The sequence below is a fragment of the Aricia agestis genome, chromosome 4 (genome assembly GCF_905147365.1).
Source record: "Aricia agestis chromosome 4, ilAriAges1.1, whole genome shotgun sequence".
Classification (NCBI taxonomy): domain Eukaryota; kingdom Metazoa; phylum Arthropoda; class Insecta; order Lepidoptera; family Lycaenidae; genus Aricia; species Aricia agestis.
Genome location: NC_056409.1, coordinates 15,606,603 through 15,629,980, shown reverse-complemented (window position 1 = coordinate 15,629,980; position 23,378 = coordinate 15,606,603). Strand labels below are relative to the sequence as shown.

The 23,378-nt window shown below is 35.1% G+C and overlaps 1 protein-coding gene across 1 annotated transcript; it reads left to right on the top strand.

The window, feature by feature from the left end:
* The first annotated feature begins 1,930 nt into the window (after nucleotides 1-1,930).
* LOC121725990 (single-strand selective monofunctional uracil DNA glycosylase) lies at nucleotides 1,931-21,390 on the top strand. The gene is made up of 5 exons (XM_042113208.1): nucleotides 1,931-2,266; nucleotides 2,349-2,468; nucleotides 2,566-2,709; nucleotides 2,806-2,961; nucleotides 21,217-21,390. Exons 1-5 carry the CDS (start codon nucleotides 1,997-1,999, stop codon nucleotides 21,322-21,324), a joined length of 798 nt encoding a protein of 265 aa, XP_041969142.1. The 5' UTR covers nucleotides 1,931-1,996; the 3' UTR covers nucleotides 21,325-21,390.
* The last annotated feature ends 1,988 nt before the right edge of the window (nucleotides 21,391-23,378 follow it).

Genomic DNA, 23,378 nt, shown 5'->3' with positions numbered 1-23,378 from the left:
CAGAATTAATACTGAGTACAGAATAAGAATTATTTAATACTTTTTAGTTCATTTAAGTATAATATTACTATTGTCATTGCCTTGGAAGTCGGTTTTAATTTTTTGTTTAAAAATAATAATTTTACTCATTTTAGCTGTCCTTAACGTTTTCTATACTTATAGTTGGTGTTTTAAAAAATCTAAAATAAAATATATTTTCAGAATACATGGTGCCTACCACCGGTTCGGTAACTAAGCCGACGAGAAGAACCGGCGTAAGAAACTCGCACGCCCACTTTTTACCAAAAAAAGTGAGAAAAAAATTTATCTTTTAAAACAAAATTTACAATGCTGTAACTAAAAATTATACAATGTAAACATAGATAGATACATAATAATTGTAAGTCATGTAGAAGTAGCCTTGCAAGCAGTCATTCAGCATTCTACTCCCAAGATGTGCCATCAATTATGAAATCATTTTGGCTTTGGCACAAAACGTTCTTTGACTACTTTTTTAAATTTATTAATCGAAAAATTTGGAACGTTTTCTGGGACCATATGTTCCCATTTGAATATCAAGGAGTCACTTCGATTTCTCATTGTTTCCATCACCAGACCACCACTTTTGTGAACATGATACCTACTCGGAACAATACAATGTACAGCAAAAGAAAAAATTTGAAAATCGGTTCATAAACGGCGGAGTAATCGTTGAACATACATAAAAATATATCCACAGGCGAACTTCTAGACGCTTCCTGTTTGGAAGTCGGTTCAAAATAATTGTAATAAAATATTATGATATTTTATAATATGTATTTAATTTAAGAATAAAATATAATATATTATGTGTGTTGTTTACTTTCAATGTAAGGACTGATTTACCAGATAGATTTTACCTGAGTAATAAATAAGTAACTTTATAATGTGTTAAGTGTAAATTATTTACCCCTATAAGAACCTCATGTCATAACATATCCGACGATTGAAAAATCATTCCAAAAGAAAATGTGTATCTACTTTTCAATCGTCACCTTTTTTTGCCAATTAAAATTTATGATATCTAATTTGAAATACAAATCTATCAAAGTTGCATATTATTTATTTCTTATAGAAACTCAGGTAAAATAACTCGAACGGACTAAACTATCGATAGCAAAATACTATACTATCGATAGTAAAATATACATCACTAGCACACGCACACATTGACAGATCAAAAATGGTCACGCATTTTCGAGTTGTCAGGTGGTCTTTACGACAGTATATATTATGTCTATGGTCACGACTCACGCATTTTCGGGTTGTCAGGTGGTCTATACGTCAGTATATAATATTAAGTCTATGGGTGAAACAACAAGGTACCTATACCTAAACGGAATCTAATTTAGTAGATTATCTGTTGAATAATCTAAAATTTTGTTTGCATTTTTGACAGTTCTCAATTTAATAGAATCTGTGGCCAAATGTAGACCGTTGACGTCTTTGAATGACTTATGACAGCTCAAGTTTGAGTCTCCTTGTGAGTACCTACCTATAGTATTCGTTGGTTTGAGTCAAGTTATATACTAGTAATCTGTGGTCAAGTTGACTGTCAACTGTCAAGTGTATTTACATGGTAATAATTGGTATTTACAAACTGCACTTCCACAAATTTAAATTTAAAATGTATTTGTAATAGGTACCTAATAATTTTATAAATTATTCCAATACATACGTATATAATATTGAAATATTCCTAACTTATGTACGATATCTACTGACTGCTGTTATATTATTATCTACAAAACAGACATGGCCCTCCGCCAGGAGTAAATGTGTTCTGTGACATGGCCTCTAGCCCTCTACTAGCGCTTGTGTATGATTTATGATTTTAATAATTTGTTCACACTTTTAAGTACTTATTTCATATTATTGATGCTGGAAAGTTTTATTAGATAATTAGGCAAATTTTATAAAATTTAAGCCTGTTTACAACTTGAACTTCTACAATAATAATTACTACTTCCCTATAAGTATGGATGTGAAAACTGTTTCTGTATTTTTTTGCAACAATTCACCGATAGACCATAAAAGTGAGATAGTTGAAGAATTTTTAAAACTAATTGATAAAGCAAATATATATTTGTCTAAACTGCATATGCCACTCGATATAAAATGTATTTATAATCCTACTGAATATGCAAGAATTACTTTTGAACTCTATGTCAAAAAGTACTGTAGCACCAAAAAGCACATAATGTTTTTTGGTATGAATCCCGGGCCATGGGGTATGTCACAGACAGGGGTAAGTCATACAAAATTATTGGAATGTTAATAATCTGTCTTTTAAATTACTTATTTATTTTTAAATCATTGTTTTCTCACAGGTGCCATTTGGGGAAGTTACTGTTGTGAGAGATTGGCTAGGAATATCAGGCCCTGTAGGAAAACCTCAGAATGAAATTAAAGAACGTCCTGTTAAGGGCTTTGAATGTAGTAGAACAGAGGTAGGTTTTATTATGAATTAAAATATTTAGGAACTATTAAATAAACGATAGAATATTTTCTGTACTATGTAACTAAAGTTATAACATTTTATTCTAGATAAGTGGTAAACGTTTTTGGGGACTTATAAAAGACTTGAGTGGTACACCCGAAAAATTTTTTGCTTCCTCTTTTGTCTACAACTATTTAAATCAGCAGTGGATGAGAAGTAATGGTTCAAACATTACACCAGGAGATTTCAAAGTAATACAATTTTAATAATTAATGACAAAAATTAAAATATATTGTAAATTTGTAGATTAATTGACACTAATACAAATGAACATTTTTATTTCAAAGGTCTCTGAAATGCAGCCACTTTACAATATTTGTGATCCCATACTGATAGATGTTATAAAACTGTATGAAGTAAAAGTCATAGTGGCTATTGGTAAATTTTGTGAAACTAGAGCACAAAAAGCTTTAGAAAAATATTTACCATTTCATTCTATTCAGGTATGTGTTTTAACCTGTGTAAGGCTAATTAAAGGTCTATCAGAATCTCATGGAAAATTTGAATAGGAGATTTTAAAAAAATATCCATGATCAATGGTCATTTTTTTACATTTGCATTTATCACGCACAGAATCAGCCACTAATAAGGAAAAAAAAAGTATCAAATGTTTTGCTCCAATTTCCCCAGTATTGGTAGCGTCAATTTCTTTTTTCCATTTTTTGCCATCAGATTCTGGTAGACCAATATATTATCATAAAGGGCTTAATTACACCTTACTAAATTTAGACATCCTAATTAGAATCCTAAAAAGTGACTAGTTAGAAGCTTCTGATTCCACCAATCAGAAGCCAACTTCTTTCGATTTAGTACACTAATTAGATTCCTAACTTTCTAAATGCTATTTCATTTGACTATTATTTACTGAATCAATATTTTAGACGTCTAAATTTAGTAAGATGGAATAAGCCCTAGTACTACTTGCAAATTGCAATACAGAATACCTACAAAGGAAATTGACCATTTTGGACCAAGTGCTGCCCAGGTATGGGTATACTTTTATTTTTATCCTTACATAGATACTTAAAAAAATTATTAAAAAAAATACATCCACGGAATCACAAAATACCTACAAACTTATTTTATGGCATTTTAGTGTTTTAAGCGTTGATATTTGATATATTTTTAATGCTTACGATAAAAAATACTATTCTGTGACATATTTTACCTCCTGGGCCCGGTTCCAACGTCGCTATTCTAGTTATATCGCATCGTTCGCAGTCTAACATCACCCTTCACGTGAACCGTTGTGTGCTGTGCGCTTTTCTAATCCTTATTCTGTTTAATAGATTTGACCCGGCTATTCATTTAGGACTATCGTATCTGTATCACCTGTTGACCCATCTATTTATTTTGGAAAGCCGGGTCACCAGGTGATACAGTGAAGGGTGAATAATCGGCAGTTGTGCCCACGATAGTGCCTAGGGTTTTTAAAGTGGGCTAGGCAGTAGGCACCAAGATGTTGCGGGCCGCCCTGCTCTATTTTTGGATAACATAACTATCGACAATGATGAGGATGACGATTGATTAGATTAACTCGTAGATGAGGCATTAATCTAATCAATCGTCATCCTCATCCACATAGGGGATCATTTATTATGTTTGTCATAATATAATATGAACTATGATATGAATCATATCTACAATTATCGACAATGATGTGGATGACGATTGACTATTTTGTTGATTGATGTCAATCATACTATGATAAACATAATAATATTGTATGGATTTATTATGTTTGTCGTATGATATGACATCAATCAACAAAATAATGAATCCACATCAATGTAGATAAAATGTTCATAGATAGCGAATAAATGAAAGATTAATAAGTAATATGTTTAATCAAACCAATCGGTAATGATTAATTATTATCTATTGCTTATAATCCCTGTCGTCTTTTTTTAAATAAATCACCAGTAGTATAATGATTTTGTCAATGTAAAAATTATAAAATAAATATATTTTTTTCTCGATACTCCTCGGATAGATTTTGAAGCGCTCTAGGTTACGGACTAGTATTAGCGCAAAGAACATTATGCAGTACAGTAGGTTTAATGCTGGGCACCACTTGGTCCGAGGTCCATACTAAAATGGTCAATGTCCTTTATGTTTCTGTGGGTATTATTTAAAAAAAGCTATTAGCTGTCCCAAAATCTATACTATTGGGAAGAGTTTGTTTGTTTGTTTGTTTGAACGCGCTAATCTCAGGAACTACTGGTCCGATTTGAAAAATTCTTTCAGTCTTAGATAGCCCATATTTTATCGAGGAAGGCTATAGGCTATATTTTATCACGCTAATACTAATAAGAGCGAAGAAATAGAGGAAAGTGTGGAAAAAGCGGGGGAAAATTATAATAAAAGGCTTATTTGAACGCGCTAATCTTAGGAACTACTGGCCCGATTTGAAAAATTCTTTCAGTGTTAGATAGCCTATTTATCGAGGTAGGCTATAGGCTATATTTTATTGCGCTAAGACTAATATTAGCGAAGAAATAGAGGAAAGTGTAGAAAAAACGGGAGATATTATTTGAAATGGCTTATGTGACGCGCTAATCTACTGGTCCGATTTGAGAAATTCTTTCAGTGTTAGATATAGAGAAAGGCTATAGGCTATCTTTTATCACGCTAAGCCCCAATTTCACCAACGACTGTTAAAAATAACGCTCTAATTAGTATCACATTACCTATTTCGTTTTTCTTATGAATGAAAGAGATGACATAACAAGCTGTTAACACTAACAGACGTTGGTAAAATTGGGGTTAAGACTAATAGGATCGAAGACATAGAGGAAAGTGTGGAAAAAACGGGGGAAATTATTTGAAAGGGCTTATTTGAACGTACTGGAGCAATTTTTATGATATTTGGCACACATGAAGAATATACCACGTGAAAGGACATAGGTTTCTTATTTTGCGGAAAAATTTACGGTTTCCGTGATATTCCAAACATACGCAGGCGAAGCCGCGCGGAACATCTAGTTTGCCCATATAGTCCGTTTCTTCAAAAAATATAATATTTGATAATGGTCAAAATATTATACATGTATGATTAATTACCGCGCTCATCTCTGAGCCACACACGTCAAATCGGACCAGTAGTTCCTGAGATTAGCGTGTTCAAATAAGCCCTTTCAAATAATTTCCCCCGTTTTTTCAAGACTTTCCTTTATTTCTTCGCTCCTATTAGTCTTAGCGTGATAAAATATAGTTTATAGCCTTTTTCAATAAGTAAGCTATCTAACACTGAAATAATTTTTCAAATCGGACCAGTGAGGCTAAAATGGTCGCTTTGAAGAATCATGATATGAATCATAATATGATTCATTTTTATAAAATCTATAGATCTAAATCTATCTAAATCTATTTATATATATATTTTTTTTCTTCTATATCTCACAGAAAACCGGCGTGAAACAGCGCTGTGTTTCGCCGAGTGAGTGAGTTTACCGGAGGCCCAATCCCCTACCCTATTCCCTTCCCTACTTTCCCCAATTCCCTTCCCATCCCTACCCTCCCCTATCACCCTATTCCCTCTTAAAAGGCCGGCAACGCACCTGCAGCTCTTCTGATGCTGCGAGTGTCCATGGGCGACGGAAGTTGCTTTCCATCAGGTGACCCGTTTGCTCGTTTGCCCCCTTATTTCATAAAAAAATAAAATCGCAAAATGCAACTCTCCTTGCAATTCATTTCTATATTTTTGTACTGATTTGACATTTGTCAGTTTGAAAATTCATTTGCTGAATTGATTGAGAGGAATTGCTAAAAATGACCATTTTAGCCCCGCTGTAGTTCTTGAGATTAGCGCGTTCAAATAAGCCATTTCAAATAATTTCTCCCGTTTTTTCCACACTTTTCTCTATTTCTTCGCCCCTATTAGTCTTAACTCAAATCGGACCAGTAGTTCCTGAGATTAGCGCGTTGAAACAAACAAACAAACTCTTCCCAATTATAATATTAGTATAGATTCATCAAACCATATGGAAATATCAAATAATATTATACAATGTGTCCCGACACCGGTGTCCGATCCTTAAATGTCATGAATCATGATCTTAGATGGCATATTTTATCGACAAATTGGCTCTCAAATTTTTTCTCACTCTCACGGTTGTAAAATTTTAAATCTGTACATTGACTTTTAAAAAACATTGTACTTTTAAAATTATGATTATACTAAATGTCCCGCGCGGCTTCGCCCGCGTAAATTAGGAATTTCACAGAAACCGTACATTTTCGAATAAAAATACCTATAAATACTCCTTTCACGTGGTCTTCTCTATATATGTGCCAAATATTGCTATAAAAATTGCTACAGTAATTTGTGAGATAAATCCTTTCTAATATTTTCCCCGTTTTTACCATATTTTCCTGAGTTTCTTCAGTCGTATTAGTCTTAGCGTGATAATATAATATAGCCTATAGTCTTACTCGATCAAAATGAGATATCTAACACTGAAATAAGTTTTTAAATCGGACCTGTAGTTCCTGAGATTAGCGCATTCAAGCAAACATACTCTGCAGAATTATAATATTAAGTATAGATTTTTAAAATTATCGCTTGACAAACTCGAGCCTCGATCTAAAAGACTATGAAAAGGCTCATAATCATGGGACGATGCATGGTATAATATTATGGTAGTGATGATGATGATGATGATGAATGTAATTTGCATAGTAGCATATGCTTTCCGTTCTTAAAACAACGCCGAAACTCCCAAACTTGTATCTATAAAGAATCAGGAGTTCTCTCAGCACTTTCCGAACCACCGTATACCAGGTATACCTCGGTGCAAAATCTTACTTGTTTGTAGCATATGCTTAGAATACTTCTCACAAAACCGAAGTCACCACATGTTTCCCTATAAATTTTGAGGAGTTCCCTTGATTACTTATGGCTCCTTCATCAGATCACCACTTTTGTAAATATAATGTTGAACATAAGAAAACGAACATAACACCTCCCCCATTTTGAAAGTCAGTTAAAATTGTAGCCTATGTGTTATTCTGATGTATAAGCTATATTATTGTAAAGTTTCATTAAAATCCGTTCAGTAGTTTTTGCGTGAAAGAGTAACAAACATCCATACATCCAAACAAACTTTCGCCTTTATAGGCCTCTTGAATATCTCTAGTGGCGCGGCGAGTGGCAGATTCAGACAACACGTGGGTGTCAGAGTGCGATCAGCTGTGAAATACGGTTTACTAGTTAAAAATGAAAACACGTTGAAAACGTTAAAAAGTGCTCTGAATAAGGAAAATATGGGCGGTACGAGGTACTGTGTTGTAGGGTGCAAAAATTCCCAATCTCGGATTCGTGAATTAACGTTTTATTCGTTTCTGAGACGGAATTGGGAAACGTATCGAAATCAACATGCCGATTATTATTAATCATGCTTAAATCTAAATCTCGCATGAATATTTCTAAAATATCACGTGCAAGTTATTTTTATTGTCATTGTTTTATGTATAATAATACATTGTAATTGAAAAAAACGATATAAGTACATAAAATTATTGTCGGTTCAATATTTATTACTAATGCCTTCAATTTTCACTTTCGCATTTATAATATTATCATACTAATATACTTACTAATTACTGATATTACTAATTTACTAATAATATTATAAGTGCGAGAGTGTGTCTGTCTGTTACCTCTTAACGCCTAAACTGCTGAACAGATTTTGCTGAAAAATGGCATGGATTACTCCATAATATTATATTCTTAAGAGTCCCGAAAAAGGACATAGACAGTGGCGTAACAATAAGATCCGGGGCCCGTGGCAAATTGATGGGGCTCTATCAGTAAAAATCGTCACGTTTATAATAAACAATATTATGTACTTAAAAATGTTTGCCCATTTGGGTCGGGGCCCGTGGCATTTTGCCAGCCCTATATTTACGCCACTGGACATAGGATACTTTTTGTCTCGGGAAAATGTACGGTTCCCGAATCCCGCGCGGTTACTTCGTTGTGCAAGAGTAATGGCACAATGGAGTTGCAGTCGTCATCTAGTAAATTTATTATATTACATATTAATCATAAAAATCAAAGTAAAATTTCTTTGTTGATAATGAAATACATCTGCATTTTCCATTTTTATTTTGCATGTATGGCTGAAAAGTTGGTGAAAATATAATATTTGTTTAGATTATTCAATTCATAGCTCCACACGTCGTAGTCGATTACCTACTCTCGTCTTTTACACGGATGATTCGTTCTCCATCATCATGGATTTCGAAGACCTCATGAACATGATTGCTTTGGAATTAGTTTGTGCTCTATAATTTTTAATTAGGTAAGCAACCTGTTTTTAGTAATAAGCAATAAATAAGAAGCTGATGTTACAAATAAATAAATACAAAGTAAAAAATCATATTCAATAAATTTGAAAGAATATTTTATGATCGTGGACCTTTACTTATTTGCTTGGCAATCGCGTTTTTTTAAAGACTTATCATGTGGGTACATGATAAAAAAATAACGTCGGTCACTCGCCCATCAGCGCTCCTCATTCCTTTTCTTCGCGAGGCAACGCGAGCACGCATACATATGGCGGCTCTCGACATAGGCGAACGCGTCTGCAGACGCGTTGGCCCAATGTGTAGAACGGGCGTTCGCGCGTTGGCCGTAGGTATTTAGACGTTGGCCAACGCGCGAACGCCCGTTCTACACATTGGGCCAACGCGTCTGCAGACGCGTTGGCCAACGCGTTCGCCTATGTCGAGAGCCGCCATTAGTAACCATGCCAAAACGCAACGCTCAGAAGAAAATTGGTTATTATTAAGATATTATTTGAATCAGTGTTGACTAGAGTCAGTGTTGTTAGTAATTAAAGTAAGTGTTATTTAATCGTGTAACAAGAAAATACATGTAAGTACTATTGCACGGTAGGCACTGCCAAGGCCAAGACGAGCCAATTATATTCAATACTAGCTGTTGCCCGCGACCTCGTCCGCGTGGACTTCAGTTTATAGCGCGCGGTGTCAATAAAATTGGTGTCAAAAGCTTTTTAAAACCCTGGTACCCCTTAAATCAAAATACCCAAAACAGACGTGTAGTGTGCACATAATGTTTTTTTTTTTAAATTAAACTTTTTTATACCTAAAGCTTATTTAGCGCTACACAACTTAGCTGCATAATGCATTACACAACTTTAGCTTTGCCCAATAGTCAATACCCATAAACTATTTAGTATTTATTATTGGTAGACTGTTGTTTCTCATATCTATGTTGGTACGTGAGTTAATTAATCCATACTAATATTATAAATGCGAAAATATCTCTGTCTGTCTGTCTGTCTGTCTGTCTGTCTGTCTTGCTTTCACGCCAAAACTACTGAACCGATTGCAATGAAATTTTGTATACAGTTATTCTAGAGTCTGAGAAAGGACATAGGCTACATTTTGATGTGGGAAAATATCTTATTTCCATGAAAATATCGATGAAAATGAATTCGCATTGCGCGTGGCCAGCGCTCATCCCGGGGGTCCTGGGTTCGAGTCCCGCAGGCGGAACAAAAAGTTTTCAATGTTCCTAGGTCTTGGATGTGTATTAAAATGAAATTTCAAAAATCTCAAACATATTTTATGTATAATACTAGATGTCCCGCGCGGCTTCGCCCGCGTAAATTAGGAATTTTACAGAAACCGTACATTTTCCCATAAAAAAATATTTTCCCCGTTTTTCCCGCATTTTCCTGAGTTTCTTCGGTCGTATTAGTCTTAGCGTGATAATATATTATATAATATAGCCTATAGTCTTACTCGATAAATGATCAATCTAACACTGAGATAAGTTTTTAAATCGGACCTGTAGTTCCTGAGATTGACGCGTTCAAGCAAACATACTCTTCAATGTTGTTATATTAGTAAGTACCTGATGGACTTGTGTTACAGGTACCAGACAACGGAAATATATTTAATACTTTTATACTATACATATATTTAAGATTTTTATTATATGATACACATATTTAATACACATCCATGACCCAGGAACTTTGAAAACTTTTTGTTCCGTCGGCGGGATTTGAACCCGCAACCTCCGGCTTGAGCTACCAACGCGCTCACCACTGAGCCACAGAGGTCGTCAAACTATTTTTAGACATAAAATAAAGATTTTTTTTAATTATCGCTTGACAAACTCGAGTCTCGATCTAAAAGACTATGAAATGGTATAATATGGTAGTGATGATGATGATGATGATGATGATGATGAATGTAATTTGCATAGTAGCATATGGTTCCTGTTCTTAAAACAACGCCGAAACTCCCAAACTTGTATCTATAAAGAATCAAGAGTTCTCTCAGCACCTTCCGAACCACGGTATACCAGGTATATCTCGGTGCAAAATCTTACTTGTTGGTAGCATATGCTTAGAATACTTCTCACGTAACCGAAGTCACCACACGTTTCCCTATAAGTTTTGAGGAGTTCCCTCGATTACTTATGGATCCTTCATCAGATCACCACTTTTGTGAATATAAAAATCGGGTAACATACGGCGGAGTAATCGTTGAATATAAGAAAACGAACATAACACCTCCCCCATTTTGAAAGTCGGTTAAAATTGTAGCCTATGTGTTATTCTGATGTATAAGCCATATTATTGTAAAGTTTCATTAAAATCCGTTCAATAGTTTTTGCGTGAAAGAGTAACAAACATCCATACATCCACACATCCATACATCCAAACAAACTTTCGCCTTTATAATATTAGTAGGATGTAGCCTATAATATATTATCACGCTAAGACCAATAGAAGCGGAGCACCAATGAAGAATGTTTCAAAATCGGGTGATTTTTCCTATTGTGCTGCGTAAACGATAAAAGTTTCGCAAAAATTGGCAGAATTTTCTTTATTTACCCATGAATTAGTTACTCTCTCGGGTCTGTGGCTGTTTGGTTGTTCGTTTTGTTCGGTGTTGCTATGTGTCTGTGCGGATGATTTTCTTGCTCTCTGTATTCGATGCCTATCCCTATTCTGGCTGAGGCGAGCCTCACGCTCTACAGATGATTCTCTTTCTCTCTGTATCCGAATTCTATCATTTTTCCGACTGAGGCGAGCCTCACGCTCTACAGACGATTCTCTTTCTCTCTGTATCCGAATTCTATCATTTTTCCGACAGGCGAGCCTCACGCTCTACAGACGATTCTCTTTCTCTCTGTATCCGATTTCTATCACTATTCTGGCTGAGGCGAGTCTCACGTTCCGTTGACGATTCTTCATCTCTTGCTGAACGTGCTCTTTTGGCATTCACTGTACTACGACCTAAGCAACAAATAACCCAATCGCAAAGCAAAAACAAAAGTCCGTTTTTCTAACGCAAGTCAAATATATTTTTATCGACAATTCAGAAACCAAAGAACCAGAAACAATGAATATCTGAAAGAAAGCGCTGTGGTTGCTCCTCTGCGTTACCGTCTGCACAACCACACAATGACGAAAAATAATGTTTCAAAATCGGGTGATTTTTCCTATTGTGCTGCGTAAACGATAAAAGTTTCGCAAAAATTGGCAGAATTTTCTTTATTTACCCATGAATTAGTTACTCTCTCGGGTCTGTGGCTGTTTGGTTGTTCGTTTTGTTCGGTGTTGCTATGTGTCTGTGCGGATGATTTTCTTGCTCTCTGTATTCGATGCCTATCCCTATTCTGGCTGAGGCGAGCCTCACGCTCTACAGATGATTCTCTTTCTCTCTGTATCCGAATTCTATCATTTTTCCGACTGAGGCGAGCCTCACGCTCTACAGACGATTCTCTTTCTCTCTGTATCCGAATTCTATCATTTTTCCGACAGGCGAGCCTCACGCTCTACAGACGATTCTCTTTCTCTCTGTATCCGATTTCTATCACTATTCTGGCTGAGGCGAGTCTCACGTTCCGTTGACGATTCTTCATCTCTTGCTGAACGTGCTCTTTTGGCATTCACTGTACTACGACCTAAGCAACAAATAACCCAATCGCAAAGCAAAAACAAAAGTCCGTTTTTCTAACGCAAGTCAAATATATTTTTATCGACAATTCAGAAACCAAAGAACCAGAAACAATGAATATCTGAAAGAAAGCGCTGTGGTTGCTCCTCTGCGTTACCGTCTGCACAACCACACAATGACGAAATACACTATCTACTACAATAACATAAGCCCGAAGCTTATGAGAGCCCCCGGCCGGTTCTGCCGTAACCGCTATGTCCCTCGGCCGCCGCCGCGCGACATATTTTTTGATTCCGCGTAAGTTTATACGTTTGAAAACTTCTAAAGTATTGATCGAAATTGTATAGTGTAAAAGACAATTATAATCTACATTTAATGTCTTAGCTTCCAAACATGTTTATTTGGATAAGGGTTAATGTTGTAAATTGTTAAAATCGCTTCGTAAATAAGCCATTATTTTTCGTAAAAAGTAAAGAACAAAAATGGCTATTGTGAGTTATCCCTAAGAAATAGACATATACCATCGCGGACTTTTTTGTTTACCTAATTAAGGTGTACAATACTGTAGTACATTATTTTGATCTATCTCGTAGGGTTTAGCCAGCGTTTGCAATATAAACGCAAAAAAATGAATTTATTTACGACATAACATTAGAAACCTCTAAAATTATCAGTGTTTCTCTACCATATTATGCATATGTTATACATATAAACCTTCCTCTTGAAACACTCAATCTATTAAAAAAACCGCATCAAAATCCGTTGAGTAGTTTTAAAGATCTAAGCATACATACACACATACAGACAGCGGAAAGCGACTTTGTTTTATACTATTTAGAGATTATAAAAAATCCAGAAATATATCGATGCAATGAACATTTTAGTTCTAATACGATTCAACAGATGGCGTTTTATTTTTTACTTTATTGTAACATAGAACTAATCATACTTATTAGTTAGTATGTTTTTGTTTATAGTTTTTAATACGTTAGAATATTATGTTTAATAATATAATCACTTGGTATAATAATAATCAATCTATCTTATCTTATAGAACTCCTACTGCATTTCTAATATATGTGACAAGTTGACAACAGAAGGCGCTCTAAAATAAAGGAATTCGAGTGTACCGTGTTGGCCTATATTCCATCCAGAAAATATATCAATGCAATCAACATTTTAATTCTAATATATGAAAACAGATGGCGTTTAAATTTTTACTTTATTATTGTAACAGAACTAATCAGTAATCATACCTACTTTACTATATAATATTGTTTTTATTCATAACTCGCTGTTGCCCGCGACATCGTCTGCGTGGACTTTAGTTTATAGCGCGCGGTGTCAACAAAATTTGTGTCAAATTTAAAAACTTTTTAAAACCCTGGTAAGTGCTTCCGGTGTAGCGCGGCCCTTAATTAATCAAAATACCCAAAAACAGCTATGCAGTGTGCACATAATCTATATTAATATTATAAATGCGAAAGTATCTCTGTCTGTCTGTCTGTCTGTCAGTCTCGCTTTCACGCCAAACGCCAAAAGTATCTCTGTCTGTCTGTCTGTCTGTATGTCTGTCAGTCTCGCTTTCACGCCAAACGCCAAAACTTCCGAACCGATTGTAATGAAATTTTGTATACAGATAGTCTAAAGCCTGAGAAAGGACATAGGCTACTTTTTTACTGGAAAAAAGGGTTGTAAGGGGGTGAAAATGCGTAAATTTGTTCAAATTAAGTTAGTTCCAACAATTCATAATAGATGGCGCCGTGCGTCTTCTACATCGCGCTGACGCTTGCTCAAAAGTCTTTCTATAAGACGTGGTATCATCTTACATTTAAGTTTCGATTTTTTTCGATTGTTATATCTATTCTACGGTATTAAATAACTCAGTACTTTATCTGTGCAGTGACGTAACCTTAAATCTATCAATGATAATAAGCTTTAAAATTTGGCATAAAATATAAAGTTTAATATAAAAAAATTAAATACGTATTGTGTGCACACTGCACAGCTGTATTGATTTAAAGGGTACCAGGGTTTTTTTATAAAAGCTTTTGACACCAATTTTGTTGACATCGCGCGCTATAAACTGAAGTCCACGCGGACGAAGTCGCGGGCAACAGCTAGTAACATGTATAACAATCGAAATATTAATTCAACATCAGTAGGTACCACCTCTTATAGAAATACATATGAGCAAGCGATAGCGCAATCTAGGCGACTCTTATCGCTATCTGTTCCAGTTTTTGGAACTAACTTAATTTGAACAAATTTACGCATAAACACCCCCTTACAACCCCTTTTTCCAGTAAGCAGTAGACTATGTCCTTTCTCAAACTTTAGACTATCTGTGTACAAAATTTCATTGCAATCGGTTCAGTAGTTTTGGCGCTGTTGTTTTTGAATTTGATGTCTAAGTTGGTAGGTGAGTTATTAGTTAATAACGTGTATAACAATCGAAAGAATCGAAAAATCTAGCTCAATATGGTACCACCTCTTATAGAAATACGCATGAGCAAGCAATAGCGCGATCTAGGGGACTCTTGGCGCCATCTGTTTTAAGTTTTTGGAACTAACTTAATTTGACCAAATATACGCATTTTCACCCCCTTACAACCCCTTTTTCCAGTTAAAAAGTAGCCTATGTCCTTTCTCAGGCTTTAGACTATCTGTGACAAAATTTCATTACTATCGGTTCAGTAGTTTTGGCGTGAAAGCGAGACAGACAGACAGAGATACTTTCGCATTTATAATATTAGTATAGATAATATTCTAACGTATTAAAAACTATAAACAAAAACATACTAACTAATAAGTATGATTAGTTCTATGTTACAATAAAGTAAAAATTAAAACGCCATCTGTTGAATCGTATTAGAACTTAAATGTTCATTGCATCGATATATTTCTGGATTTTTTATAATATTATACATAAAATATGTTTAAGATTTTTGAAATTTTATTTTAATACACATCCAAGACCCAGGAACATTGAAAACTTTTTGTTCCGCCTGCGGGACTCGAACCCAGGACCCCCGGGATGAGCGCTGGCCACGCGCAATGCGAATTCATTTTCATCGATATTTTCATGGAAATAAGATATTTTCCCACATCAAAATGTAGCCTATGTCCTTTCTCAGACTCTAGAATAACTGTGTACAAAATTTCATTGCAATCGGTTCAGTAGTTTTGGCGTGAAAGCAAGACAGACAGACAGACAGACAGAGATACTTTCGCATTTATAATATTAGTATAGATTAACCGGCTTGTACTGCGACTACTTGTCAATAAGTACAGTGTGTTTGGACTGCGAGTCTTGTGTGTATTATAAAATGTAAATATGTATGTTTTATCTGGTCTATAAATAGAATTATCTTATGTTTGCCGGATTGGGGGTAGCAACTAAAAGTTAATTACTGCAATTATTTAATCAACCGGCATGTACTGCGACTGTGAGTCAATAAGTACAGTGTGTTTGGACTTTGGACCGCGAGTCCTTCCATATGCACAATATCATATAGATCATCATCAGAATTGACTGCGAGTCTCTGACGATGTTTTGCCTGTTCTTTAAATATAATTATAATTATATTATGTTTGCCCGAATGGGCAGAATAACTGCAAGTTAATTACTGCAATTATTTAATTATTTTAAGTTATTTAATAAACCGCCATAATGTGTGGATTGACCGCGAGTCTCTAAACACAATCTAAATGCATCGGAATTGACTGCAAGTCTCTGACGATGTTTTATATGTTCTATAAATAGAACCACCTATATGTTGGCTGGTTCGGAGAGATTAACTACGAGTTAATTACTATCTAAATTAAACATTTATATAAATTATTTTATAAACCGCCATAATGTGTGGATTGATTGCGAGTCTCTAAACACAATCTATATGCATCGGAATAGACTGCGAGTTTCTGACGATGTTTTATCTGTTCTATAAATAGAACTATAAGTTGGCTGGTTCGGGGGGAATAACTACGAGTTAATTACTATTGAAATTTAAAATATATAAAGTTATTTTATAAATCAAAATAATGTATGGATTGACTGCGAGTCTCCAACAATGTTTAAAAAATAAAAATTAGCAACTACCGCGCGTTTTCTGCGTTTTTTGTTCTATAAATAGAACTACATATTTATTATTATAATATTATCTTTGCCGGTTTGTATACAATTATTATTTCGAACTAATAACTAGATTGACTGCGAGTCTTATCATTTAGCAACCAATGCATACCGCACATCCTTTGTTTTAAATATATTATATTATTAGGTCTGACGGTATATAATTATTATTATTAAACTAGCTGTCCCGGTGAACTTCGTGTCACTTTAAAACCTTCCCTGAACTTCTACGAATATTTTAAGACTAAAATCAGCCCAATCCGTTCAGCCGTTTTCGAGTTTTAGCGCGACTAACACATTTGGAAATCCATATTTATATATAAGATAAATTGTGCACCAATGTTGGGACTCGGGATACACCGCGAGTGTATAACGAAACTTACTTAATATCTACGTAACATGATAGTTCAATATACCCTCAATATATTTTTTTTGTACCCTCAATATATATATTTTTTTGTAACATTTATCGACAAATAAGTCGATTATAACGAGCAATTAAGCTACCCCAATATTTTTTAGGTCACTTAGACCAGACAATCGGAGAAACATCTCTAGATGTGACCGATATAAGGGTCGATCAGGTTACAAATGAACCGAAGCTTTCCCACTCCTAAACCAGGTGCCAACAGTCGATTCTGACATACCGGCACCGACAAAACCGGACCAGATCCGGATAGATCCAGAGCTCCTACTGACATTATTCTAATGACATCAGATTCGCCAGATTATGGTTTAAATGATCCTAAAGACGATTAAGATAAGCTACTGCGATTTAAATTTTTAATAATGCTAAATAATAATAATAATAATAATATCTATGGACGCTTCACACCACGTCAGTCTGGCCCTGTGGTAAGTACCTGAAGGACTTGTGTTACAGGTACCAGACAACGGAAATATATTTAATACTTTTATACTATACATATATTTAAGATTTGTATTATATGATACACATATTTAATACACATCCATGACCCAGGAACTTTGAAAACTTTTTGTTCCGTCGGCGGGACTCGAACCCACGACCCCCGGCTTGAGCTACCAACGCGCTCACCACTGAGCCACAGAGGTCGTCGTGATGTTGTTATTAATAAATGCAATGATAAATACGATAGCAGAATCTCACTTATTCTAGAATAATAATTGGTAAAATATTTTGCCTGGTGGACCGAGAACACAATATTCTCGACTTTCAATCATATTATGCAATAATCACAATATTATCGACGACCACGGAGCCGGACGCAGTTATAGCAGTAGACCCCTTTATTGTAAACAGGCAGTATTTCTACTTTACGCGTTCCCACCTTTCCCATTTATATTAAAATGTTTGAGAAAATTATTAGCCGATGAATTGCATATTCGTTTTTTCCGGTACTGGCTTTCGCTGCCCTAATGATTCCCTCTTATAAAAATGTAATTTACATAATAATATTCTAAAATACTCTATCGACTAATCGACTTAGAATTTAGATAAATTCTCTCTCTTCAATTTCATTTGTTATTATTAAACTTATTAAAGAGATCATCGTCCGCTCCATCGGAACCTTAGCCAACCAATTTGACAATGGACGTAGTCTGTAATACGATATTTTCTACAGCCACCTCTGTGTGCTGTCATTGTTTATAAACAATGTTGACATTATTGGTTGGTGACATTGGCTCAGAAAAATGTGTGAAGCGTCTTTTGAAAAAAGCATTCCAGTAAAAATCTTAGCCCATACCAGATAGTATAATACCTGGGATCTACTTTTTGTTAAAAGTCACATTTAAAAATTGTTATACTTACTAATACCGATTAAGATCTTGAAAACGTCACTAATACATTATTTGTTTTTCTTGTTTTCTGCATCTATTGAATACTGGTCATTGACTTAATACTTTCTGCCTAATAAAACACGGCAAAATAAAAAAATTAGCGGTATTGAAATTAATATTACAAAGACACCAACTCCCGGGCGTCATCGGATGTTATTAAATTATGTAAATCTTTTTTAAAGAAGAAGTTAGCATAATATTATGCCCTGCGATGGTTATTCAAGATTATTTTCAATAGGATAATGCTACGATACGGGTTTTTAATAAGAACATTTTAGCCAACGTTTAACGCTCTGCACAGACCAGCCACCTCCCAGTCGGTTAGCCGCTGGACAAAGCAGGACATCGAGCGTCGACACGGGGACTGACACGATTAGTAAGACTACATTCGACAGGCAGGACTAGTGACTCCAATACTTTTGCTACTTTCCTTAGCCATAATTTTATCGATGAACAAAGTTTCGCTGAATCAGTTATATACTTACCATGATCCCAGTACGTAATCATTTAAATCACAAACCATAGAGGTCCCTTAAGTTTTGTTTCCATTGACTATTATTATTATTTATGGGCATAATGTTAAATTATTTCTCGAATATAATGATTACTATTCATAATGTATATAAATATATTGTATTGATTCATTCAATACAATATATTTATAGATCATTTATTATAGCGAAGAAATATAATAAATGATCAAACGAACTTACCAAGTGAAGTTCGATCATTATTATATGAGTCGCTTCATTCGAAGATATAATCTCCCTCCCATCCAGTCTGCACGAAACTGTGTTTGCTGCAGTACCCAAAGAAACTGATACCTCTCTCTAAACATAATGAGGAGCGCTGATGGGCGAGTGACCGACGTTATTTTTTTATCATGTACCCACATGATAAGTCTTTAAAAAAACGCGATTGCCAAGCAAATAAGTAAAGGTACTACCTGGTTAATTAATATATCTTCGAATGAAGCGACTCATATAATAATGATCGAACTTCACTTGGTAAGTTCGTTTGATCATTTATCATACCACGATTACTTTTTTTAGATCCATTATTTACCACATCCGAGTCCAAGAACTGTTATTAATAACTAGCAGCTGTTGCCCGCGACTTCGTCCACGTAGTATTTAGCTTTAGCCAATGCCAACACCAACGTAAACAACAACACAAACACCAACTCAATAACAAACACTAACACCAACACCAGCACCAATCCTAACGCTAATGCCAACGCCAAAGCTAACACCAACACCAACGTCAATTCCAACACCAACACCAGCACCAATCCCAACGCCAATGCCAACACCAACGTATACACAAACACCAACACAAATACTAACTCAATCACCAGCACGAACCCTAACACAAACACTAACGCCATTGCCAACACCAACACCAGCACCAATGCCAACGCCAATGCTAACACCAACGCATACACCAACGCAAACACCAACGCAGACATCAACACAATCACCAACACAAACTCCAACGTCAACACTAACGCCAATACAAACACAAACACCAGTACCAACACAAACACCAAAACAAACACAAACAGCAACACAAACCCAAACACCAACTCCAACACCATTGTCAACACCAACACTAACAACAACACCAACACCAATACAAACACAAACACCAACATTAACGCCAACACAAACATAAACACAAACATAAACACCAACACAAACAGAAACACCAGCACCAACGCCAACATAAACACCAACACCTACGCCAACACCAATACCATTTTTTTGGTAAACAAGTTTAGGGTATCAGAGCATTTTTTGTTGGTGATTATATTTGTTCCCTTCCTTAAAATATAGTCTGATCTGCTCGAAAATTTGCATAAAATATATTATTTGATGTATTTAATGTAAGATTTAATTCATAGTTCGAGGAACGAAGTAACTTATAATATGATTTCCAGCCTTTAGCTGACACGAACATGGAGTATTTCGTTATTCATAATGTTCTGCCTATCTTCAAAAAATCATTATTGTCAATACCACGTGAAAACTTGAAGGGGTCAAAAAATCTTAAAAAACTGGTCAGTTTGTGATAGTATGAGTATGTTCCCCTAACGGCCGTACCCAATATTTGATCTATCTCTGGTTTTGCCCTACTAGAGATAGGAATAGCTCACAATTGACATAAAATATATGTCTCTAAACGTCTAATGTGAGCTATTCCTATCTCTAGTAGGGCAAAACCAGAGATAGATCAAATATTGGGAACGGCCGTTAGTGATGTTTCCTAACGCGGGACGCGATGCGGGAGCTGCGTCTGCAACGCGAAAGTGGCGTGCGCACTGCGCACGAATATGATGCGAACCGTAGAATTAGATTCATTCCCGGCCGCACAGTAATAGTTGTGCACAGCTCTGATTAGTAATGGAAATTAATGCTATTTTCTATTAATTTCATTTACATGCAAATTTTCGTGTAACAGCATGCTACGTGCTATTGCTTTGCTGTAACGAACTTTGTTATAATGATTTTCTTATTAAGTATAGGCCAGATTAGTTCATACTAATCTGACCTATACTTGATAAGAAAATCGAAAAATTTTTTTTTTTCAAAAGTTGGAGAAAAAAATATATTTGAAAGCCAATTTGCCACTAAAATATGCCATTTGTCTGACTTCATATAATGTGACCTACACTTCATAAGAAAATCGGGACACATTGTATATAATTTACATAAGATTTGATGAATTTATTGCAATTTTTAGAAACTATCGTATTGTACTTTTAAAATTATGATCATACCATGATTGCTTTTTTTAGGTCCATTATTTACCACATCCGAGTCCAAGAACTATTAATAATAATAATTGGGATAAAAAAGCATTAGAATGTCTAAAGAAGTTTGACCTACTACAGTATTACACTTAGATTTTTTTTAAGTTGCATGGAATATAAGTAAGTCAATTCCATGCATTCTGTAAATAATTTTAAGTCTTTTGAGATTGAAGCTTTTGCTATTGCTTTGCTATTTACTAAAAGGTAAAAACGGGCCTATTTTTGCGGTACGGAACTCTTCGTGCGCGAGTCCGAATCGCACTTGGCCGATTATTTTACTTGAACATAATCAATAGCATCATCGCTATACCTGTCTCTTGCCGATCTTCACGTATTTTATTAGTAAAAAAAAAACAAATAAATAATCGGCCAAGTGCGAGTAACAAATATTGTTTCCCTCAAGTGGAAATTGGTATGTTTTAATAATAATAATAATATTGTAATCTTGTATAGATTTTGTTCACTATAATACAATTTCTAATGGATATTACTGATTTATTTCAATAACAGGCATTATTAGAAGTTAACAAAATATTTTTATTTTTTTATTTTTTGCTTGGTTTGGGCCGCCGACTCAAATTTTATTATATAACATAGTATGGTCATGTGGGTCAAGTGTGCGCAGCGTGTAAGTGTGCGCATTGTAAATATCTCGAAAAATATACGACGCTAAGGAACGGCAACCCCCCTCTTCAATAACCCACAGGACACCCGGGCGTCCTGTGGGTTATAATATATAATATATGTTAGAAAGGGGAGATACATATTTGCTCGGTATCCGATGAAAATTACTCACTCGGCAAAACACAGCGCAAGCGCTGTTTCACGCCGGTTTTCTGTGAGAACGTGGTATTTCTCCGGTCGAGCCGGCCCATTCGTGCCGAAGCATGGCTCTCCCAGGTATAAATAAGTAAGGTGCGTCGGACGGACCATTATTTTCCAAATGCAGGGATACAAATTTTATACAAGAACTAGATGGCCCGCGCGGCTTCGCCCGCGTAAATTAGAAATTTTACAGAATCCGTAGGTACATTTTCCCATAAAAAATATTTCCCCCGTTTTTCCCACATTTTCCTGAGTTTCTTCTGTCGTATTAGTCTTAGAGTAATAATATAATATAACCTTCTCGATAAAATGATGAGTCTTACTCGATAAATGATCTATCTAACACTGAGATAAGTTTTTAAATCGGACCTGTAGTTTCTGAGATTGACGCGTTCAAGCAAACATACTCTTCAGGTTTATAATATTAGGTAGATATAGATTTTTTTTAATTATCGCTTGACAAACTCGAGTCTCGATCTAAAAGACTATGAAATGGTATAATATGGTAGTGATGATGATGATGATGATGATGAAGAATGTAATTTGCATAGTAGCATATGCTTTCTGTTCTTAAAACAACGCCGAAACTCCCAAACTTGTATCTATAAAGAATCAGGAATTCTCTCAGCACCTTCCGAACCACGGTATACCAGGTATATCTCGGTGCAAAATCTTACTTGTTGGTAGCATATGCTTAGAATACTTCTCACGAAACCGAAGTCACCATATGTTTCCCTATAAGTTTTGAGGAGTTCCCTCGATTACTTATGGATCCTTCATCAGATCACCACTTTTCTGAATATAATACCAAATTGGAATGATAACCTATATACCAAAAGAAAAATTTTGAAAATCGGTTAACAAACGGCGGAGTACCTAATCGTTGAATATAAGAAAACGAACATAACACCTCCCCCATTTTGAAAGTCGGTTAAAATTGTAGCCTATGTGTTATTTATTTAATATTTTAATCAGCACATGAATTGAATAACAAAATTTTTTTCAAATTAATCGTAGCACCATCTGTCAGGACAAACTAAAATTGAAATAGAATAATATTGAATGCGATGATAGCGCCGTCCGCCGGATCTAATGTAAAACATTCCAAAATCAACAACTCCTTATAAATAAGAAATTAATTGAAAAAACATTTTCCAGTAGACCAAACTGTAAATCTAAACCATTCTCGAATCTCCACGAACACACACAAAAAATTTCATCAAAATTGGTCCAGTCGTTTAGGAGGAGTTCAGTCACATACACACGCACACAAGAAATATATATATTAAGATAGTGCAAGAATATGTATACTTATAACAATG